Source organism: Pagrus major, chromosome 11 (genome assembly GCF_040436345.1).
Source record: "Pagrus major chromosome 11, Pma_NU_1.0".
Classification (NCBI taxonomy): Eukaryota; Metazoa; Chordata; class Actinopteri; order Spariformes; family Sparidae; genus Pagrus; species Pagrus major.
In genome coordinates, this window is record NC_133225.1 from 7,733,891 (window position 1) to 7,756,855 (window position 22,965).

General features: G+C 42.3%; 1 protein-coding gene across 2 annotated transcripts; it reads right to left on the reverse strand.

Annotated features, from left to right (window-relative positions):
• Nucleotides 1–401: 401 nt before the first annotated feature.
• Nucleotides 402–21,958, reverse strand: reps2 (RALBP1 associated Eps domain containing 2). 2 transcript variants are annotated; one of them, XM_073476741.1, is made up of 19 exons: nucleotides 21,585–21,958; nucleotides 16,478–16,601; nucleotides 15,854–16,023; nucleotides 13,563–13,671; nucleotides 13,100–13,206; nucleotides 12,882–13,023; nucleotides 12,726–12,789; nucleotides 11,435–11,603; nucleotides 11,294–11,347; nucleotides 10,942–11,020; nucleotides 10,665–10,733; nucleotides 10,217–10,265; nucleotides 9,981–10,117; nucleotides 9,616–9,677; nucleotides 9,418–9,507; nucleotides 6,055–6,141; nucleotides 5,799–5,932; nucleotides 4,048–4,153; nucleotides 402–1,554 (listed from the first exon to the last, which is right to left on the reverse strand). In XM_073476741.1, exons 1-19 carry the CDS (start codon nucleotides 21,762–21,764, stop codon nucleotides 1,486–1,488), a joined length of 2,001 nt encoding a protein of 666 aa, XP_073332842.1. In that variant the 5' UTR covers nucleotides 21,765–21,958; the 3' UTR covers nucleotides 402–1,485. The 2 variants fall into 2 exon arrangements, with proteins under 2 accessions (XP_073332842.1, XP_073332841.1); XM_073476740.1 differs by having other exon boundaries at nucleotides 10,665–10,739.
• Nucleotides 21,959–22,965: the final 1,007 nt, after the last annotated feature.

Genomic DNA, 22,965 nt, shown 5'->3' on the forward strand with positions numbered 1-22,965 from the left:
TGACGTGAGTGTGTATTTTGAATACAACATGAATAAGAAATAGGTGTGAGGTGTCTAAATGGGAGCAAAGCGTGTCGGTGGATATTTTTGGACGGCAGTGGCGGAGGGTCTGGGAATACAGCCATCAGCGGTGATCTGCTTGACCCTTGGTTGTTATGTCTGTGTCGGAGAAAGCACAGCTGCTATGTGAGAGCCGGAGGGTTCTGACTGCAGTCTGTTTGATCTCTTTTGCCCCTCATACCAACGATACGATAACGACGTCTGATACATCTGCATGTATCCGAATGTCAATGTCACCTTCTTTCGAGTGCTAGAAGTGAGAAGAACATGCTTTCTGAGTATACCAGAAAAAAAGTGGACAAGTCTTGTGTGAATAGTTACGATCAAATAATTACAATCAATAAAAATAGACAACTTTATTGATTAGGTTGATTATTGTCTTCAGCCCAGAGCTCAGTTGTGCATTATTTCAGGTGAATTTACAGTCCAGTGCTCACATCATTTTAGCCAGCATGCAGTATCAAGCATGCCATCATGTATTTCAAACACTTCTTTTGCCCTCATGTACAATCAGGATGTGTGTGTGGGGGGGAAATGGTCTAAAGCAAGCTTCATCTTTGCATAGATAAAATCAAAACCACATCTCCATGTCAAGAGAAATTTAGCTGTTTTGAAATCTATCTTGCAAAACATTAGAAGAATATTGTGCTCTTTTCTTTTCCTGACTGCTTGTAATGGTTTCAATGGATGCGGTGCATATAATAAACATCAGGGGGGAAACAGTCAGACAGTGCTTACATTAAGGATGGAGCAAATTTTTCAAGTAAAATGTCCATATTTCATACAAATCCAGTGTCACATTCCTCAGTGTCCCGATTGCCTCATGTCCCTGTGCTACATTGAGACAAAAGACAATCAAATCTTGAATACAGGCTGAAGATCTTGCTAAATCCAACTCATAACTAATGTGGCTTTCTCAAGCGTTAAGTGCAACTTTTTTTTTTTTAAACCTGAAGTGCAAGAAGTAATCAGATTCAGAAACTAATCTGTAGCACCATCACCTGCTTTAGACCACATGTGGATACACATGAAACTGAACATAACTGAGTCATGGCAAGATGTGTTCAAACTGTTATGTCTTGTAATCAAGGTAAGATTGATGGAAAATCAAAAGGGAAAAATAAGTTAGAATGTCACAGTGAATAACAGGATATTTAACATATGCATATCATACAGTGGTTAAAAAAATGAATGGTTTAATCCTGCAAAACATCTTTAAAAGTAGAACAGTAACATTTGGATGTGGGGCCGGAGTTGTTCAAAGAAAATCCAAGAGTCACATCCCTGATTGTCCCCATCCTCGACCCTTTTACATTTATTATGTATTCATAACAAAAGGAAAACAACTTTCTGCATCCTGGCTCAAACATTCATGTTTGATGGGGATGTATTTACGTGACGCAGGCAAGTCTAACCAGACTTCAGTCACGTTGAGGCCAGAGGCCGCAGAAGCTCCACTTGGGACTCCAAGGTGACCCTCTCCTGGTGAACCACCTGCAGTCAAAAAACAAAAACATACAAAAAAAGATCAGTACACTTTGAACAAGACAGTAATTAAATTATTTGCCATGGTAACAATGGTCTAGAACCAGATTAATCCCCCTAATGTGCCTATTCTCTAAGTTTTGTTGATATTTGGCATTTACGCTCTGACCTTGTCACTCCCCACATGAAAGCCACCCACCATACAGTACTATGTTGTTATTTGTGTTTGCTATGGTAACTATGGTCTATAAAGCAAGATAATCCCTCAAAGTGGGCCCTAATGTTCGTACACCCCAAAATATGAAGGTGTTGGACGGAATGAACAGCACACAAAGATTCCCCAAATCTCTGGGTTTTACCAATAATGGAGCCAGAATGTAAATTATTTTTCTTAGGCACTCCGTCACCCCCCACAAGAAAGCTAAGCACAGCAGGGAGTGGGGAGTGACCATACTAACTTCAACATGTGTCTGCCTCAAACCGGCAACTTCTTCTCACTGTGTCAGTATTCCCCAAGAGATGAAGTTAGTATGGTCACTCCCCACTCCCTGATGTGCTTAGCTTTCTTGTGGGGAGTGACGGAGCGACCGTACTGACTTCATCTCTTGGGGAATACTGACACGGTGAGAAGAGTTTGCCAGTTTGAGGCAGACTCACGTTGACTGCCTTAACTAGCTCACAAGCTTTGTGCCATTATTTGTTTTGTTTGCCATGGCAACTACTATGGTCTATAACAAGACCAGTGCCCTAAAGTGGCCCCCAAATCTTCATTACACCCCAAAATATGAAAGAGTTGGACAGAATGAACAGCATACAAGATTACAAGATTATTCTCTTCTTAGTGATTTGCAAACTTTTTGAGTTGTAACCACTTAAAACTAAGCAATGTCTTCTTGGGACCCCTCAAGTCTGTATTTTCTTTAAATTTCATTTAATTTAGACTTTATTTAAAAAGGTTTATCCAACTGAGATTTGAAGGTTAAGATCAGTTGTGGTGAGGATTTAGCTAGTTGTGACTACATTTTGTCTTATTGTGTTTTTTATTTGTGATTGTTTCATTTGATAGAGTTTATGGGCCTAGGTGGGTGTTGGGGTCTTTAATCTTTTAACCCACAGTATGTAATTTCTGCCACTGAGGCTCTCTCAATCCAAAACAAAACAAAGAATGGAAGTAGCGTGGGATCATGGGAGTTGTCTTCATTGTTAAACAACCACTATTGCCAATGAAAATCTATCTCTGTGACTCAGGCAAGAAATGTTGCCTGAGTCAGAAAATGTCACCACAGATGGTAATGTTTTAAAATCTATTTATGCTACTTTAGTCTCGCTCGCCACTTCCTTCCTCACTGCCTGACTCTCTCCAGGACGATATAGTGACCAAATGAAACTGACAATTACGGATTTCTCAACTCAAGTATATAACAGAGGTGTAGCTGTTTAAAGACATTTTAATTCAGAAACATTACTATTATATCTGTCATTTATATATTTAATGATCTTGTGCCCCCCTTCAATTTACCACTGCACTACAAAAAAGTTCATAAGGTAAATTCAATGTCTTGAACTTTAGCGAAAAAGTCAAGGAAGAGCTACCCCTTTCCCTGCAGCCTCCTGTCCTCCCTCACACACCCTGTTGCAGTTGGACGGCTGACCAGCCCAGGCTCTATTTTGAAGAAGACAGTTGTGAATGCCAGTGGCTATCTGGTATTTGAACAAGGCCTCGGCCTATATAAAGACACATATGCCTTTCTCTGCAAAATTCCACAGATGCTTTGAGGAACTAGTGGAATTAGAGCAAACACCTTGAATTACCAAGCACTAAATGAGCAAGAATGTAATAATCAAAGTTGAAAACGTAGCTTTACAATCATTCTGCCGACTTGAACTCTGAGTGATCTTTTTTTTCTTTTTTTATCCTCAACTCTCTGATGCATTGGAAGCTATAAAAGTAGCTGCATGTGAGCGTGAAGGTTTCGCTACTGGATCGTTTACGAGGAGAATGACAGGCATGCAGCATGTGTTCCAAATGTGAATACGTGTGCCACAGGCAGATCCCCAAAGCAAACAGCCAAGTCTGTGCCATTAGCTCAGCTATGACTGATGGGGAGCCGAGCAGACAGTCGAGGCTCGGAGCTTTTCACCAACTTGGACCAGCAGCAGGAGCATTTGTTGTCAAACTCATGTGAGAATGCTGCGATTAAACTTTTGACACACAATCAGGAACGCTCTACACAGTGTTGTCATGAACACTACCACACACTCATGCTTGTGGTGACAATGTAGCTCACAAAGTCCCCGTCCTTTCATTGAGCTGTGTATTTCCCCATTTCAGTGTCCCACAGGAGGAGGAGGAGGGCAGGGAATGTCAAAAAGTCACTGCGGCCAGCCACTAATGGAGTCCACACCCGCTCACATAGACAAACACGCCCTCATCCAGCAGAATACTGTACACAGACTGCTACATCTGCAAGTCGTGTTTTCTGAAACGGAAGACGGACAGACCTTGAGCTGCTGTTGGAGCTCGCTGTTGAGACGTGTCAACACCGCGTTGGTTTCCTTGTTTTTACGGATCGCCATCTGGATCTCCCTCTTCTGTTTGGACAGCAACCTGAGAGAGAATTTTATCGATAGCTTTAAATTCATTTTCTAGATACATAAAATTATATAACATAACCAACCTTATTCAGAGCACAACTTAAGGGAATATGTGAATTAAAATTAGTCAAAATGATCAACAGAATGTGAAGAAATAACCGTTTTGACATTATGTCAAAGATGTCTACTCAAGTTAGCATGCTAATCAGCTAGCGTACCACCAAGTACCCATTGGTACCTCAAGATACGATAGTCTGACAGTACAGCTCAGGCCTCCGGTGGTGGGCACTGACTGACAGGACTGCTAGCTGCACAGCCAACTGAGCTAACAAGCTAATGGCAGCTACACTTAGCAGCAGTTAGCAGGTCCTCTGGTGATGCTGCCCTCTATTTGTTCGGAGTATGAATTTGACAGGTGGCCAATTCTTACATACTGTCTATCTCCATTACTTTCAGTGTTATTTGGGTCTAAACACTGTTTGGATATTAAAAAGCCTTCAGATAAAGTGAAAATATGAAGTGATCAGATGAAAGCACAGTGGTTTTCATCAATCATCCAGCCAAAGCTGGCAGTCACTACTGTTATTGATGGTCACCTCCCCCAGCACTGACAGACCATCTCAGTGAGCTGTCTGCTCAAAGTGGAGACAGGAACACACATGCTGGACTCATTATGGCTGGTTAGGGTGCGTCTTAATGTCTGTTAAATCCCCCCAACTGGATAGCTTTCAGTGGTTAATAATCACCTTCCAGTATTTACGTCCAAAAACGTCTTAAACCTGCGCGTTTTTCATGGAACACAACACTTGCATAATATCTCCCCATAAAGTTGATATGGCTAACGGGTCTGCCTGATATTTCCGCGTTGGTGTTGTTCCGAGAACATCATAATTTATGTTGCTCCAGAGTCTGCATATCGAGAAAGTTGTTGTGGTTGAGTGGGTTGAGTACAGAACGTTCACCCAGGAGAGCAGGCTTCATATTCTGATTGGGACACATCATTATACTGTTCACTTATTTTTACACTAAGTTCACTTATTAATTTTGGTTTCTTTTCAGTTTTCGGTCAATGTTTGGTAAGATTTAGGTAACAAAAATGACTTTATGGATTAGGTTAAGGTACATCCAAGTGTCCCAAAGGATAACTTCTCCCATGTCTGTTATTTTTGGTCTTTTTCTGTGATATGACATTACAAAAAAAGTGATTGGTCAGTTGCAATGATGCTCCTAGAGCAACACTATAATGTTTGTGGAACAACACCAACACGGTGATATCAGATCGTGCCTGGCTAGCATGTCAGCAAACAGTGGCTTATTCATATATCAGACAGACGCCGCACAATATTTGCATTAATTTGAAATCATCTTTCTGTTCAAGTCAAATATTAACTCTCTTTTTAGGTCTGCTTTGCTGTCTACCACCTTCTGAATGATAATATATGTAAGAACTGGCCAACTGTCAAATTTCATACTCCAAACAAATGTGGCTGGCTAATATATATGCAACTTATATAGATGTCTCTGCAACACGATACATAGACGTCAGGCCCGTTACTTCACATTCTGTTGACAATGTAGTTCATTTTTGAATGCTTTAAACAAAATTCTTACATATTGCACCTTAAAATCTCAATTAAAGAAGCACATGTTTGACTGACTTTTGAGCAGGTTTGGCGGGGGTAGGAAATGGCACGGTGGGCGGAGGTACAGCCTCCAGGTTCTGGCTGTCTGGGTGGTATTTCCTGCGGACCGGCTTCTGTGGGGCCTGACTGTGAGATACTCCAATCACGTCCTGAAGGAAAGTTTCAGACATAAAAATCAATTAGAAATGTTCCTCCTCACCTAATGAGAGATATACACACTCATACAATAAAACCAGCATGGGTCTTGCATTTCTACGTTGGCAGTGCAGACCTGTTTTGAAGCATTTGTCAAGTCTTCAGTACTTCGACCGAATCTGGAGCGTGGACCCTGTTCGTCAGGTTTCACACTGCTCTCCTCCTGGAACAAGGACAAAAGCACGAGTAAAATTAAATTACACTAAAAAATGGGTACGACATCGGTCACATAAGCTATACAATAACAGATCTCTTCCTACAGACGGCCAAGCATAAGAGTACAGATGTCATGATGAGGTTAAATAATGTGAAGGATCTGCTAAAGAGGCAGGATGAAATGTGCCTGCCCTGCCCTGACCGAGGATAAATCAGTACCCTCCCTGCAGGGACCACGATCTAGTGCTCTCCCGGCGCAGCTTCCTGCCTGCTCAGGGGCAGTCATGATGGATTAACTTGCTTTTATTGCATCTTCTTGCTGCATTTCAGCCATTATTCTCTTCTAGACATAATGCATAAAGTAGCACCACCTGCTTTCATTCAGCAGAGAGGTTAACAGTGCAAGAGTGTGAAGACAGGTCCAACACCAGAAGGTCAATTCTTTAAGTTTAGCTCTTGTGAAAGTTGAAGGCATTTTCTTACTGCTGTGCTTTATCTGCGCTACACCGTTTCCCCATCTGTTAATGTTGCATTTAGTAAATCTGATCTACTAATTTCTACGGGCTGCCGTCTCCATTGTGGTGGCAGTAGAAAATTCCTGGGCTTTCCTGATCGTTTCAACAGGCTAATGCTACCGCTGTAAATTGTACCCAGGAAACCTAAAAATCCATTTTGCTGAGCAACGCAACTCACATGCGAGCAGACACAAATAAATGACCCAAAGATTCACTGCACCATTTGATGTGAAACACAACCGCAGCATGGAAACATTTAAAAAAGGTTACAGCAGTAGTTGCTGCAGCGGCAATAAACCACAGGAGCTCCATCAGCAGCATGTGTGGGCAACATCAGCCGCAGGTCACGGCTGTTTCACTCCAGCAATGTAAAGAAAGCTGAAGAGTTACTGTCACTGTCACACCGACCTTCAGACGACAGGATCTTTACAACTGGCCTCATTTAACTGATGTAAATAAGATTGCAATTGTGGTTTCTTCTTACAGGCCCTGCTGTGGTCAGGACTGGGCAACATTATATCATTATCCTGATATCAGACTATATGTCATCTTCATCGTGATATGGCATAAGTGTTGGTTTTAAAGGAGACCTATGATGCTTTTTTGCTTTATTTCCTTTCCCTTAGTGTTTTATAAATTATATATAAATCTTCTTGTGCATGTAAAAGATCTTGAAAGTCAAAAAAAGGTCAAAGTCCGCACCGACAGAAGCTCCTCTCTCCCACAGAAAACCCTGCTCCTGAAACGCCTCATCAGTAGTCCCGCCTTTAATTCTGTGACTCTGTGACATCACACTACATCACCATGTCACATATTTGCATAATTTATGCCTAGCAGCTAGTCTGGCACATAAGAATTGATTTAGCACAGCTGCTCTGTTGTTGTTAGCGGTGCTGGCTCAGGCGTGTGTGAGCTGACGAATCAGTGCAAACTAGGTATTCGGGAGGCGGGCCTTAAAGAGACAGGAGCTAAAACAGAGCGTTTCAGACAGAGGGCGAATACGGTGCCGCAGCACTGGACAGTATGAGAAAACTGATGTGTTTTTGGAGCATTAAAGCATGTAAACCTGTTCTAGTTGTAATAAAAAATGTAATTATGAGCCTGAAAATGAGCAGAATATGTCTCCTTTAAAGTGGAAACAGACAACCCCCTGACTGGATCAACATTTCCAGAGCGATCAAACTAAATATGATAGTGATAGCCAGGTTCTTCTTCTGATACATTAAGGCAAAAAAAAAAAAACTTGTCTATTGCCAGTTTGAGTTAAGTAAAGTCAAATCAAGTGAAGTAAAGTTAGGTTAACTGAGGTTAAGTGACATGAAGATCAGTGAAGTACTCTGAGATAATTATTTGAAACAAAGAATAAACAGTATGTGCCTGCAGATGTGAGGCTGTTTCTGCATAACTGCTAACTGAGCTGCTCCCAGGGGTTCTCTGTAAAAGCTGGTATCAAATATTCACCCTTAACTTAAGATTGACATGTTTTATGTTTAAGGAAGCTATTTTTAACTATGTCTGTAGTTCACTCATGTCTCTCTGAGGGATTCGGGCTGGTGTGAGTTTCAGTTTCACGTATAAGTGAAAAATAAACATGCAGGGTATTGGCCACCTCTGGGACCGTCCGGTCTTTTTGGATTTAATTAAGAGTAAGTAAAACATCCTGTGGGAAGACAAAGTAATGGTGATACTGCACAGGAAACGAGCGAGTAGTGAGAGTCCGCTGGGTTCGACACGTACAAACCATGAGTGATTAGAGATCACAAGAGATCCGAGATAAGAGAGGAAGGATTGAGCCAGTCTGTTCAAATAAAATGAGGAGCTGCAGTGCCCCTTTGACGTCAGAACTACATCCGATAATCTTTCACACTGAATCATCAGGAAACTCTTAAACGTGAGTCCAGTTAATACAAAAGTTGAGCATCTGCACATTTTGTTAATCATTTCTGTTTGCATACAGCTTATTACAGAAATTGAGGGTTTGAAAAAGTACTTTTCACATTACTTTGATAACTTTAAATACATTTAGAAGGATACAAAGAGTATGTTCTAGACCTGCTCTGTACGAAGAGTCTCACGAGATAACTTCTGTTGATATTTGGCGCTAAAGAAATAAAACTATTAACTTTCAAGGATCGCTTTGACCGACATAGCTTGTTATCAGAGGACGGACTGTGGCTGTGTGACCGAGTCAAGCTGGTGAAACACTATGAAGAACTTCTTGAGACAATAATATGATCCTGGATCGTAGACACTGGGAGTGAACCGCTTAATGCTGGATCAGAATATATAAGATGAACACTTTAAAACATCCCTCCTACCAACTTTCTATCAGTAGTTTCCATGTGAGGACGATGAATGAGAAACATGTGTAACAGGATAAGAGTATAAGCCAAAATGAAATGATAAAAAGTGTCAGGAAAGACAAATGAAGGACGACGAGAATGAGGTTGAGCCACGTGTCACTTCGGCCATAAATATATCCTCTCGCTCTCAGTTTGATGTACGCCGCCGTCAAAACCCTTCAAGTTCATTTGTGCCTTGAAATAGAGGTCCGTATATTTGACGAACATGACCTCAGTGACACATTTATGTCTGAGATGGAGGACAGAAAATGGGGGAGTGGAAAACGCTGACAGTCTGAAGATGGGATTTTGAGTTCTTGTGTTTTCTTCCCCCTTTTTCAGACAGAATTCCTACGGCTGCTCGCTACATTTTAGGAAACTCCAAACCAAGACAAATCGAAGCAGAAAATCAGATTTTATGCTCACCTCTTCTCTAAAGCGACTGAAGTCAGCAAAGTTCGGCTGCAGCACTTTAGTCTGGGGAGTTTTCTCTGAGACGTTGATGAAATGAGGAACCTGTGAAGAAAGGCGATCGGCGCTGATCAAGTAAAGATTTCTTTCTTCATTAATTTATTGTACAGTTTGAGTTCAGAGAAACAACAAAGGCTTCGTTCACCGGCTCACCTGTGAGGCTGTTGGTCTCGGCGGGAGGGCTGGAGGAGGTGGCAACCACCCACTTTTCACTCCTGAAACCCAGACAAAACATCACTGAGCTATAAACCAGCGTGGCTATATTACTTTGGTTTAATGAGAGAGATGTGACTCCTGAAAGAAGCAAAGAAATAAACCGGCCATATTTTCATAAGCAGACACTCTCAACCTTCACACTGAACAATAAAACCCACAGATCTCCATTTCCCCTTTTTGTCCTTCCATGAAAGAAGAACCGTCATAAACAAAACACAATAACTGGCTTGTGAAGTTCACCGTAGCTCCGGGCGCATTGTGAGAATGAAGACAGGGAGAGTTTGTGGCTGTGTGACTCGTACCTGGAGCGCCCTGCTGGAAGAGCTTGTTGAGGTCCAGCGAGGAGGCTCTGGAGTGGGTCTTCTGGGGTCGAGGCGGAGGCGTGGGGGGCTCCTCCGCTTTCTTCATCGCATCTTCGATAGAAGTGCTGGAGTAGGACCTGGAGGGGAGGTCACACAGGTGGAAAAACAAAAAGTAGAATCAGATTAATGAGCAACGTGAGAGTTAAAATATGTGTTATAATAGTATTTTTTTTCACCTGGGTCTAGTTTTAGTCCTCATCTGTGTGTCCAGGTCATGAGGTGGCTCTGTGAGGAAGGATATGTTAGATGTGCATCAGAGTAGTTTGAGTTGTTGTAAATGAGAAGCAACTACTTCCCTGTGGAACCACCAAGCTGTAATTGCATGTGTGTAAAGTAGCTCAATCAGCGCTACACATCATTTCAGTCTCATTGTGGTCGATCTTCTGAATCAAAACATATCCTGACGCACCTCAACGCTGCAGTGTGCTCACAGAATGCAGCAGATTTCAATCTTAGACCTCCTTTAATGCTAAAATCTCAGCTCGACCGCATATTTTCAGCAAATGTGACAAAAGAGGAAAGACTCCCGACACAGTGAAAGTGCTGAGGGTGTCGTGGTATCTGCGGTGCGTAGATTCATTGTCATTTTCCCACGTTAAAAAAAGGAGGAGTTTTGAGCCTCACCTGGCCTCTCAGGAAAAGCACCAAGCTGCAGAGTCGGTTTCTCTTGAGATGTCTTCACCCTCATCACACCTACGTCTGCAGACACAGCAGCAGGATCAGATACATGAAGACTTGAAGAAAGACAATACGATACTTCAGTTTAGCAGAAAATGTTCTGATGTGTAGTTTCAAAGGAAATGCTCAGAGGAAATACATTTTCCTTGCATCTAATTTTAGAATATACTGTTTTTCTGTATTTTTAATTGCTTAAATAAATAAAATAAATATCTGATTTGACCTTGTTTACATGCTTCCTCTTTCAAATCTTGCTTTGTTGTGGCCAGACTCGGCTGGAGCCTCTCTATGATGCTCCGGTCCTACAAAAGAAAAAAACAACAAAAACACAGAATTATCTGCTTTATTTCAACAACAACGCTGCCTGGAAAGACTGAAATAATGTCAAATGTTTGGTGCATTTTAGGAAAGTACAAGGTTATGCTCTAAGCTCAACGTGATGATGGGGAGACTGTTGGAGCAACTCGGAGCAGCGTCATGATTAGCTCGTCAGTGCCCCCTACAGGCTCCAAAGAGGGACTCCACACTCACTTTGTTTTACAACTGGTTTTAGAGTTCATGAGGAATTGATTTACCATCTGACCAGGCCTCAGTTCAGCATCCTCAAAGACGATAAGAGGCCCTGCACTCTGCAAAAAAAATAAAAAAGCACGATTAAATTGACGGGCAGTCTGATGAATGTCTCTGATCACAGATTCATGGCCGTTTCCCCTCACCTCAGGTGTATCCGGTATGTCCTCTTCCTGCTGCATGTACCCCGGTCGCAGGGTCGGAGGAAGGCTCTCTGGGAGAGGGTAGCCGTTCTTGCGCGCCACTATCAAGTGAAAGGCTGTGCAGAACTCAGAGAAGGTGAGAGCACCGTCTCTGTCCACGTCACTCAACTCCCTGAAAGAGTAAGATGAAGAAACAAAAAAATATAAAAAGACTTATGTCTCAAACTACAAATCCAGATTATTACATTCAGATTATCTGTAATGATAAACTTTATTTTTGCAGATCCATAATATCCATAATTTCAAAATAATTCCCTCATAATAATGCCACATTACATCGATCTTTTCCAGAAACCTTACAGGAAATAACTGGCAAATTATTCTGAAATTACAGACCTACAAAATAAAGTTTTACCATTATTTTACCAACATGATACCACATTATCATATAGCATAGAAACATTGTGAAAAGGTATATAATTAATTATAGCGTTATCAACATTAAAGGAATAGTTCAACATGTCGGAAAATATACATATTCCATTCTCAGTTAGCTCAGCTTTGCCTGAAGACAGAGGGAAACAGCTAGCTTCACCTAGCATCACCAGCTTGAAGCTCATATAGCCCCCAGTGTTGCTTTTACACCTTAGTTTTTGAGAAGAGTAAACAAACTATATATAGCACACTGATTAACTCACTAATATTAAAAGGGACAGTTGAGCCTTGTTAACTAAGCTAACCACCAGAAGCCGATTAGCTTAGCACAGAGACTGTAAACACTGGGTAACAGCTAGCCTGGCTCTGTACCAAGGTAACAAAATACAGAAATTAAAGTGTAAAAATGTATACTCTTAAAATGTATATTAAAATGTATGTATCACATCTGAACAGCTCGCTGTTTCCATCCATTTTCATCCTTCATGCTAAGCTAACTCTCCAGGCTGTAGCTTCATGTGAGTGGTATTGATCTCCTCATAAAACTCTTGGCAAGGAGAGCAAAGTGTCAATTTATTCCAAATTGTGAGTAACATCTCATCAAAACATTTATATTTTTATACAGATCACCATGTTATATGTTCCTAATGACACTGTCTTCCACTCAGTCAGCCTCCTTTGTTGTTAACAGATGATAAATCAGCCCTGAAATCAGCTGCAGCGAGGCCTTTTCTTGTTCAGGGATGAGAAGACAAAAAAAAAAAAAGGTCTGCACCTTTAAAACGAGGCCTCTGTACTTGGCTGATAAACATCCAACTGACCCCAGAGCAGAACAAGGACACAGTGAGTCAGCACTTACCAAATGTGGGAAAGCTCTGGTATGGGCAGCTTGGACTTTGTGAAGAAGTTCTTTGCAATGGCTCCTAGGAGAAGAGTCATGAAGTGGTGAAATAGTTTGAATTTGTATTTTTATGTATAGCTGCAGCAGGAGGGAGGGAGGGAGGGACAATCATACCTAGAATCAGAGCCCCCAGGTCAGGCTGCAGGGTCTTGAACTGATTGGTGTAATACTCCAGCTGTTCCTCTGTGATCCTCCAGGGGTCATCGTCAGAATAGTCAACTACGCCCTGCTGCTCTAGCCTCTCTGACGAGGAAGCCTGGGAAAGAGATACACAGGGATCATAATACAGAACTATTTACATGATCGTTAAGATATGAGGGATCTGTATTCACCCGAGCCATAGCAGGATGCTCCACAGCGGGTTTAGTCCCGTAGTTGCTGGGCGAGGAGTGCTGCTCCAGCTGAACCATCGGGCGTGAGGAATGTTTGCTTTCATAGGCTGAAGGACAGGAGAAAAAAAATAAAACAGAGCTTCAGCGGAGGAGAAACCTGGGACAAACATGTGATGAGTTCCTACCGATTACACCATGTAATGTGTAATGTACAATGTGACCTGACAGAGTGAGAGATTCACAGGTCAGGAGGACCAGAAGACTTAACACGAGGGGAGAAAATCAGAGCTTCCCACCTTGGAGGACTGAACAGGTGTCAGAGATGCAGTAAAAACCTCATCGTACTCATTTCAATACTAATTCATAATGCATGACTAGCGCAATATATGTGCTTCTTGCAGTCCACTGCAGTATTCCAGTGTTTCAGAGTGTATTGTTGTCGTAAGACTAGAAACTCGCTTACCAATCTGCGAGTCGGCCCCGTTCCTCTGCTTGCTGTACGTGTAACTGCGGTAGGTCAGCGGGGAGCGAGGCGGTGAACTGCTCGGCGATCGTGGCGGAGACCAGGGCTCCTTCAGGGACACAGTATTTGTGATTTCACACACACACAGATCAATAAGTTTCCTCTGTGACTACACTTCTAGTTACTCCTTGAACAGCTTTTTACACGTTGCTGGAAAGTTGCCCACTAGCATGAGAGTGTGGCTGGGTCATCCAGATAATCACAGGCACATTCATTTTACGAACATCCCGTTCCTCTGTAACACTGAGGTCTGGTGAGGTTGGAGGCAAATGTAACCTCATCATAAGTCGTTGTAATGTTTCTTTCATGACACAGTGCACTGCTGTTTTGTGGTACCGACCTCGTACAACTCTTTCATTTCATTATTATGGAAGGATACTTTTGGTCGCACTTCCTGAATTTCATTTTGATCGCTGGCTGAACTCAAACCAGGGACAGTGGGATTCATGGTGGGCACCTTAAAGGTCGCATATTGTAAAAAAGGATGGATTTCCGTGTCTTCTTTTATTACAAAGCAGGTGAAGGAGATAAACAGATACAATGAAAGTATTAAAACACTCAACCCACTGATCCATCAATCCATCCTAAATGCACACAGCTCATATTCATGAACTGTGTCTTTAAACGACTTCTGTAGGGTCGTGATGTCACAACTGTGCAGTCAACGCCCGCAGCACAGCCGTGGTTGCTAAAGCACCGGCAGAGCTGATGTGTGTGGTGCCTGCTCAGGCCTGTGAGAGCTGACCAATTAGAGCAGATCTGGCTTTTGGGGAGGGGGGACCTTAAAGAAACAGGCACTATTTTGATTTGATTTGTTCTGTCAGTTAAACTTAAAGAGGTGCAGTTAGAGACAAAGTCGTCGAGCGAACATCCAGAACATCATCGTTTCTAACTTGCATTATGATGCAGTAACATATAAAATATTTCATTTCCTGTGCCCTCAGATTTGAGTAGGTTTGTTTGCTCAGAGCATGCTCTGTGCTGTCTAGTAGTGGCGCTCCACATCGCAGCTCTTAATAATCGGCATGGTGTCAGATATGAGTCATAATGACCTTAAAGTGCCCGTGGGAAAAATGAACACGGATTAGTCCATCCTTGATTAAAAGCTCTGTTGTCGCTGTCCATTTTCTCAAACTGTTCTCTCCTCTGAGTATCTGTCTGACTCAAATTACAATGCCTAATGCAATACACGACAAATACAATGACGTGATTGGCTGAGTCGTGTCGTGTACTTGATTTTCAATGCAGGCAGATGCTCTAAAATGTAATAATGTAATATTTCTCAATAATTTATCGTCTATTAGTGATCTCGGGGGGGATGGAGAGGGATTGCAGGTTAACAAGGGGGACACATATGGTCATTTTGCTAACAGGAGGGATGGCGTCTCCCCTCATCCCCAAAAAATGGCCTGCTGCCTTTAACCTCAAAGCTACCACTGTGCTACAATGATGACAGTCTTTCTTAAAGGTGCAATATGAAAGAACTGCTCACCTGTCAAAGTCATATGCAAATCAAACAGGAGGCAGCTTATCACCAGAGTAGCTGCTAACTGTAACTGCCGTTAGCTAGTTAGCCATGCAGCTAACCAACCGAGCTGGTAGCACCGGGGGTGTGTTAGTGTTTGCACCACTAGCACAGGAGCTTTGGCCCGGGAAGGGCCGGGGCTAGCTGGTTAGCATGCTAACTTCAGTAAATATCTCTTCAGCATAATACATAAACATCATCACGTCAAAACTGTTATTTCTTCACATTCTGTGGATCATTTTTGATATTTCTTTTATGTTTTCAACTAAAATTCTGACATATTGCACCTTTAAAGCAATAACAAGGTGCCCAGTTGAATTCAGGAAAAGGTTTTATCTGCTGTTATCATTCCTCCTGTTCATACTGAGGCTCTACGAGTTCATTTTCTGTGCATCTTAAATTCTTTAAATAGTTTTGTGTTCTGAGATGTCTTTCTGCATGAGTGTCTGCAGATTTGTGGCCGGTCTGGTGCCTTCAAGGAGTCCTGCCATTCTCTAATCTCTCATCAACATAACCTTTCTGCTCTGATGAATACAGCTGACTGGAATGTTTGTGCTCAGTGCTTCACTCTTTGTCGACTTCTTCGAACATCTTAACAGTGATAAACGCCTGATTATAAACTCTCTTCTAAACTCAAAATCATTTATTTAAATCAGACATGTCAGACAGTAACTTGTCGGCTTTGGAAATGTCTTCCTGAGCTTACCTTCTTCTCTGCGTTGGCCTCCAGGTGTCTGAAGGCGCTCCTGTCTGCAGGAGTCCAGGGGACTGAAGCAGGTGCAGCTCCACTCTGAGCCCCGTCTACACCTGCAGGGACGGTTGAGTATCGCATCTCTGGTTCATTCTTCAGCCCAGTAAATCTGGGCAGAGGTAGATCTAAAGGGAGACATAAATTAGTTTTTCCTCTAGTACTACACTTTTGTTATTTTCCTTGGAAATAAGTCATGAACTAAAGTATTTCATGTGTCGAAAGAAGACTTTTTTCTTCCTCTATGATAAAGCTAGAATCAGACGGAGGGAATTAATCAGGATGAGCGTCTTTACACGTCTTACTCTGAGCTGCTACTGAATCACACGGCCGTGAATATAAAAACTCTGAACATACTTCTTCTAATAATCCATCATGCTACAATGTGCTGTGTAGAAAACAGATTTTCTCTGCGGCCGGGGTGTGACTGATTGTGTGCTCTTGTAATAAGGGCAAACCCACTTAGCCCTTTCCACGCGACTCCCCTTTCATCCAGATTAGACCAAATCCTGCCATGTTACGATAATCTCCTGATCCCCTTTTGCTCTCATAAGACGCCTCCTCTCCGAGCAGCAGACTTACTGGCTGTAACGCTCTCCAGGTGGATGGGCAGGCCAGACTGGGCGGCCGCGAGCAGCTTCAGGGCCACGTAGAACTGAGGCGTACCGAAGTAGCCGAGACGCTTCGCTCCACACACCTCGGTCACCTGAAAAAAGACGAGTTCAGAATCAATTTGTGGACAGATTTTAACAACACATTGCACTGATACATCTCATCTTTCAATTATTGCTTTTGCTCTATTCAGAAACCCTAATCTAGTCAGCACCAGAGTAATCTTAACCATGTGATTATTTTACACCGTGATCAAGTTAATGTGTAGTACAAAATTACAGGCTCTACTTGAAGAAACAGTATGTAAGGGATCAGCAGCACAGTGGGATCTGTTTATCCAGCACTCTTTTGATTAGAGGTACAATGACTGCTTTGGGGGAGCAAAGGAGATTAGGATTATGTGCGACAATCAAGGAAAAAAATTCTCCAAAATATAACTGAAAGAAATTATATTTGGGGGGAAAAAAAAGAGGTTCTTGAAAAGCGAGACTGTTTATAACTGAGTTCAGAAGTGTGTTGGTGTGAACACGAGCTCCTCTGTGACTGGAAATAATGTGGTCTTAATGCTATCTGGTATAACGCACACTTGTTTCAGACTATGCATGTAAACATAATAATCAACTTTATTATTGAAGATATTTAAACTGTATGTATATGTTGCCTCTCATCCACGCAAAACCCAGCGTTGTAAAAAGTACCCAAACGTCACACTCGAGTAAAAGTAAAAGAAGATATCATGCAGAAATATTACTTTGGTAAAAGTTAAAATCAGCCAGTCCCTTAAGCAAAAGTCTTAAATTATGTGATATCAAATGTACTTAAATATATATAAGAACTGCTGCTTACTGTAGTTGCCGTTAGCTAGTTAGCTCAGTTTGAGGGACTATTTTAGTTTCAACATGGAAGGTGTGACCGACAGGTGACTGTAGAGAAAAGCTCTTCTTGTGGCAACAAAAGATTATCTTTTTTTTTTTTTAAATAAACATACAAGATCCAAAAGTCCAACAACAAAGGGAACACTGGCTGGTATGTGTTTTTGAAATATGACTGACTGCTAATGTAAAACCCATTGTCTAATGAGGTTGAAGGGCGGGTGGAGTGCATGTGGCTCACATCGCCTTATGAGACCATTATTTCTGCGTGACCTGCATTGTGTTCACTCAACAGCGTTCACAGGCGGATCCAGAACAAGTGGAGGCCGGCGAGAGGCTGAGCAGACAGTGGAGGTCAGGTCTGCAGTGCTCGTGAGTGTGCCTGAGGTCAGCAAAGAAAGATTAATGACGTGATCATTTCAGGAGCCCCAGTGAGGGCCTTGAGGAACCAGATAGGCAGGTCTGATCTACGGCCCGAGGGGGGGAAAGTTATTTAAGGAGGATGTACGAATGCCAAAAACATCTCAGCACAGATAATGTCATCACTGGTATTACTTTCTGGATATTAAATAAATCACATGTCCTGTTGACAGCGTGACTGAGAAAGTCCAGATTGAATTTCAGCCTGTTAGTATACTTGATATCTGACACTCATGTCTGACAGATTTTTCCTCCGTAGCAGATTACTAAAACTTTTCTGTTACTAAAGAATTCAAAATAACAAACAAGCAAAGAGCACACACGTATCTCCTCTGGGGACCAAGAATGTCTGTAAAAATGTGTATAGCAGTCCATCCAATCCAAAAGGCGACAATGTCAACTTGCTGGAGGCACTGGAAGTAGAGTCAGGGTACCAGGAAAGTCTTAAGGATTCATCCTCTGTGGATCATGCACATATGTAGCTAATTTCATAGCAATCCATCCAATAGCTGCAGAGATATTTCACCAAAAAGAAGAAGATTCATCCTCTGGGGACCAAGAATGTGTGTACAAAGGTTCACAACAAAACATCTGATAGTTGTTCAGATATTTCAGGGCCTACGTGGTCAACAAGCAGCCTCGTACTGCATTTGCTAGAGCCTCGTCACAAGCACGTTGTTGATGTAGCTCAGTGTGGCAGCACCGGTCCCGGATGTGAGAGCAGCAGCGAGCTGAGATCCGGAAAGATTACCTTGAACAAGGCCACACCTTAACCAGACCGGTTCCACAGCAATGTCTGTCAACACATGTAACTCGACATGTCACTGTCACCAGAGACCTCACCTTCAACCTGAGAACTGACTCAGGCAGAGACACTAATGGATAATCCATGCAAGGTCTGAGTTTTAATTAAATGTGCGGTGCTCACACAGGGGAAGGATCCAATCAAACACTCGTGCACTCCAAATGAAAATCTCTATTCATCGTGCGCCCGTGATAATTGTTATGGGAAAGATTTGCTGCACTCCAAGTCCATAAAATCAGCATAATAATTGATTTCATTGCAGACTAATGTGTGGGAAGCTGAGCCTTTCTCTGACAGACAACAGCACTGACAGCTCAGCAGGAAGAGGGCTCGTGCTTTTACTACTTATCTGCTGTCAACACACGCCAGACACAAAGATCCTTCCTCTGTGACTTTGGCCAATCTGGCGAATCGTGACTCGACAAAACCCACCTTTACACACAGCGCCTGGTGGAAAACCCCCCCTTGTTTTTACAAATAGCACAGAGCGCATTTACAGCGAAACCACGTCAAATCACAGCACAGCTTCTATGTTATCGGGGATCACGGAGGAAATACACCATTTACGATCCCATGATACTGTTTGACACAATGACCCACTGAGTCCAAGAGTGATCCTGCAGGCATCCTGCAGCAAGGCCGTACACAGCTCACAGGACTGTTGTGTCAATCACCCCTGCGTTGGTGGTGGCGGCGATCCAGGCCGGACAGGAAGGAAGCAGAGCTCAATGCCAAACTTCCTGACACCCACACAGACACACAATAGGTTGCGATCGCCGGGAGCTGACCACAAGGGACTGTGAGTGGCGTGAATGGAGGCGGCAACATGCTGTGCTCATCTGAGCTGGAAAAATATGTTTATATCCCTGCGGTGGGTCAGCAGAGTGACGGAGCCGTGGAGCCAATTAAATACAGTTTAGCACTACAACGGCTAAAGTGAGCGTGTTGTATCATCCCTTAAATATAAATAATATGAATCTGTGAAAGGGTACATTCCCTGAGTGTAATCCATCACAGTGAACATCAAGTCTGTTCTAATTTTTGTCATAGTCATGTTATTTTTGTGTGGTAACACAGTTGAAATGTTTGTAAAAGACTGCACAGCATTACCTCACACCAGGGTGTGTAACTGTTGTTCACTGTGGCCATGAGTGGAAAATACAGAATAATGATAGATGCTAAAAAATTGTGTAAAAGTAGCAGAAGTGGAGAGAAAAGTAAGAAAAAAAGAAAACCTGACTCATTAAAGGTGCAATATGTAAGATAGAGTGGTGGCCGGCCGACCCGCCAACTCACAGTGTCGGTATTTGGCGACCTGGGAATGAGATTAAAAAATCAGCTGTCTTTCTCCAGAATCACTTACTGCACCTTTTAATGTCCTGTATACAGCAATATCTTGCTAATGTTGCTAACGTTAGCCAAAACAAACCCCTGGTCATAACAGACCAAGTGAGGCCGAGCAAAGGTTTGTTATATTACTGATGAACTCAACAGACCGTGTTGTTTCTTCCTGATCACACAACTCGAGCAAGTTTCAAAAGTCTGCAATAAGATCGTATTATTAATATTAATGTATCATAATGTTAAGTACTACAAAACTTAAAATACAGCAGCATGGTTTGCAGAATTGTTATCTGTAGAGCTAAATTAATCAATTATTCAGTCACTAGGCTTTTGATAACCGATCAAAGTATTGTTTAGATCCTTTTTTACAAACAGGTTCCAGGTAAACTGAGAGGACTCAGTTTAAATCTCTGTAAATTCAGTTTCTAAGGATATTAGACTGTTGTTTTCCAACATTTTATAGACAAAACGATACAAAGATTAATTAAAGGTTGTTTAAAAGGTGCACTGTGAACTCAGAAAGCTAACAATTACAATATTATTAAGGTAATAAAGAAAACTCAGAAATATCTATTTAAGCCGTCGTCAAAGGGAATAAGGTTATCGAGTCATGAAAATCAATAAGAATTAAGATTTTTCTCTCCTCAAAACCACATCGTGCTCCTTTAGCTTAGAATGAAAATAATCGTTAGCTGTGATGTAATTTGTATGCCACGCCACATCACGGTGCTTTAAATAGAGGAGATTTTGCAGACCTCAGTCTTACAGGCAGGTGAAGAAGTGTGACACAACATCAACCTTGATACAAACCCTTAAAGGACATTTAAAAAGACATTTTAATCAGAAGAGAAAGATCTCCATTGACTGATTATTTTATGTCTAAACAAACTAAATAAACAAACTGACCTTAAAGGACAACACAGTTTCATGCTGTTGTACTTTGTTTGTATGTGGCGGACCCTGCCACCTTTTCTAGCTTCAAACAGTGTTCTGGGGACCTTATTTTCCTCTGAGAACAGCTTACGGAAAAATAAACATTTCTGAGTTTTCCACCTTATTAACATTGTAAATATTACCTTTGTGAGTGTCTGAATTACTACATACTGCCCCTTTAAACATAAAAATCTGACCTCCTCACAGTACAAAAAAAACACAGTCAACACAAACGACTTGAACCGAGCAGAGAATGATTTAGCCTGTAATGTGGAAAAACATCTGCCCACATGTGTGGAAAATCAAATCTCTGAGAGCCGAAGCCTGAAGCCTGAGCCCCTCACTGAAGAAACCATCCAGCACCCACAGCACGCTGGGCTACAGATGCAGGGAGGAGACACACAGCCACATTTTACAGCTAATGCAGTGAGTAAAGGGGGGTAATACCCTGCTGTGAGACAGAGCACAGCAGAGGGGGTGTGTAAAACCTCTCATCACACACATGCATGTACAACACACAATATAATGATCACATAGTGAGGATGACCACAGCCTGATGATGATGGTGTGTGTGTGTGTGTGTCCTGCAGATCACTGAGGTCTGGTGATCAGCAGCCTGCAGCTCTCAGCTCCTTCACACTTGGTAACATGTGATGAGCAGGCAGGCGGGCAGGCAGGCGCAGATGTGCCCGGCTGTACTCACTTTATGCAGGGATTCAGGAGGTAGCTGAGACGCCTTGAACAGCTCCGCCACTTTGCCGGACGACAGTTTTCCTGAAGTGTCAGCTTGGCACAGGCTGTGCAGACCTGAGTAATACCTCTGCTCGTGCTCATTCAGGGGGATGAAACTCCCCGCAGACGCCACACCGGATTCCTGATCCATTCCCGGGGCTGACGCATGGAGGGACTCCGCTACAAGCCGACGGATCGATCCATCCCCGCTCCGGACACCGGGCCGGCTCCTGTTTCCAGTCGGAAGCGGAGGGTTTTTTTTTTTTTTTTTTTTTGGCAGGCGGAGGGGCGGTTCACCTCCGACAAGAGTGCTCCTTGTGAGGGCAGACTGACTGCTCGGCTCGGGCTCAGGCTCGGGCTCATCCACTCCTACTGCCTGTTGTAGCTGGTTGTAGCAGCGCCGACGTGCGCCTGCGGGGGGCGGTAGAGCGCAGGAAGAAGAGGGAGGCATTGTCTGTGAGATGAGGGGCCGCTTTGTCTCAGCAGCCCATAATAAAGGAGCGTCTGTTTAAAGTTACACATCAGAAATCATACTTGACTTCCATTGAAAATTTAAATAAAAAAAAAATACAGAAATTGAAAAAACCCCAATTGGATTATGTAGATATTTCAAATTTGCTTTTAATTTAATTTTGAACTTGTTCGGATTGTTTGTATGTATTTGAAGTTCTTGAAAATAAAAATAAATAAATAAAGGAGCATCTGTAATATTAATTTTTTTAAGGGGATCACTTTCTGACAGCTTAATATGAAATTAAACTTAGTATAACATTTTTAAAACATATATCTTTTTTATAATACAAGATGAAGGAACAAGAATAAAAATCAGGGAGGAAGCCGGAAGCTGTGGAGAAGATGCAATCTCCACACAGAAAGGCCCTGCCCAACCCAGGACCTTCTTGTGGGACAACAGCACTTACTGCCGTGCTGTCCTTTTTACAAATTGTAGCAGTAATTAAAGGAACAGTTCACGCAAAAAGGAAAATTCAGTCATTATCTACTCACCCTCTACAGAAGATAATGACTGGATTTTCATTTTTTGGTGATAATGATCCTTTAACCTTGATCTGTGTCTCAGACTATGCAGTGTTCGGTCCTTGAATTTGAGAGAACTGAGCCAGGAAAGTCATTAAAGTCGATATTTAAGTAGGTGTGGGAACCCTGAGATCTGTCAGCAGCAGATCTTCTATACAAGTATAGATATGTTTATGCATACTTATAAAATACTACTTCTTCATTCTGAGCCCTGATGCCCCTCCACTGTCGTACCTCTGCTGCCACCATGTGTTCAGTAAAGTACCTGCAGTCTGTGCTACTGCAGCAAAAGCAATTTCTGTAAATCAGTGTTTTGC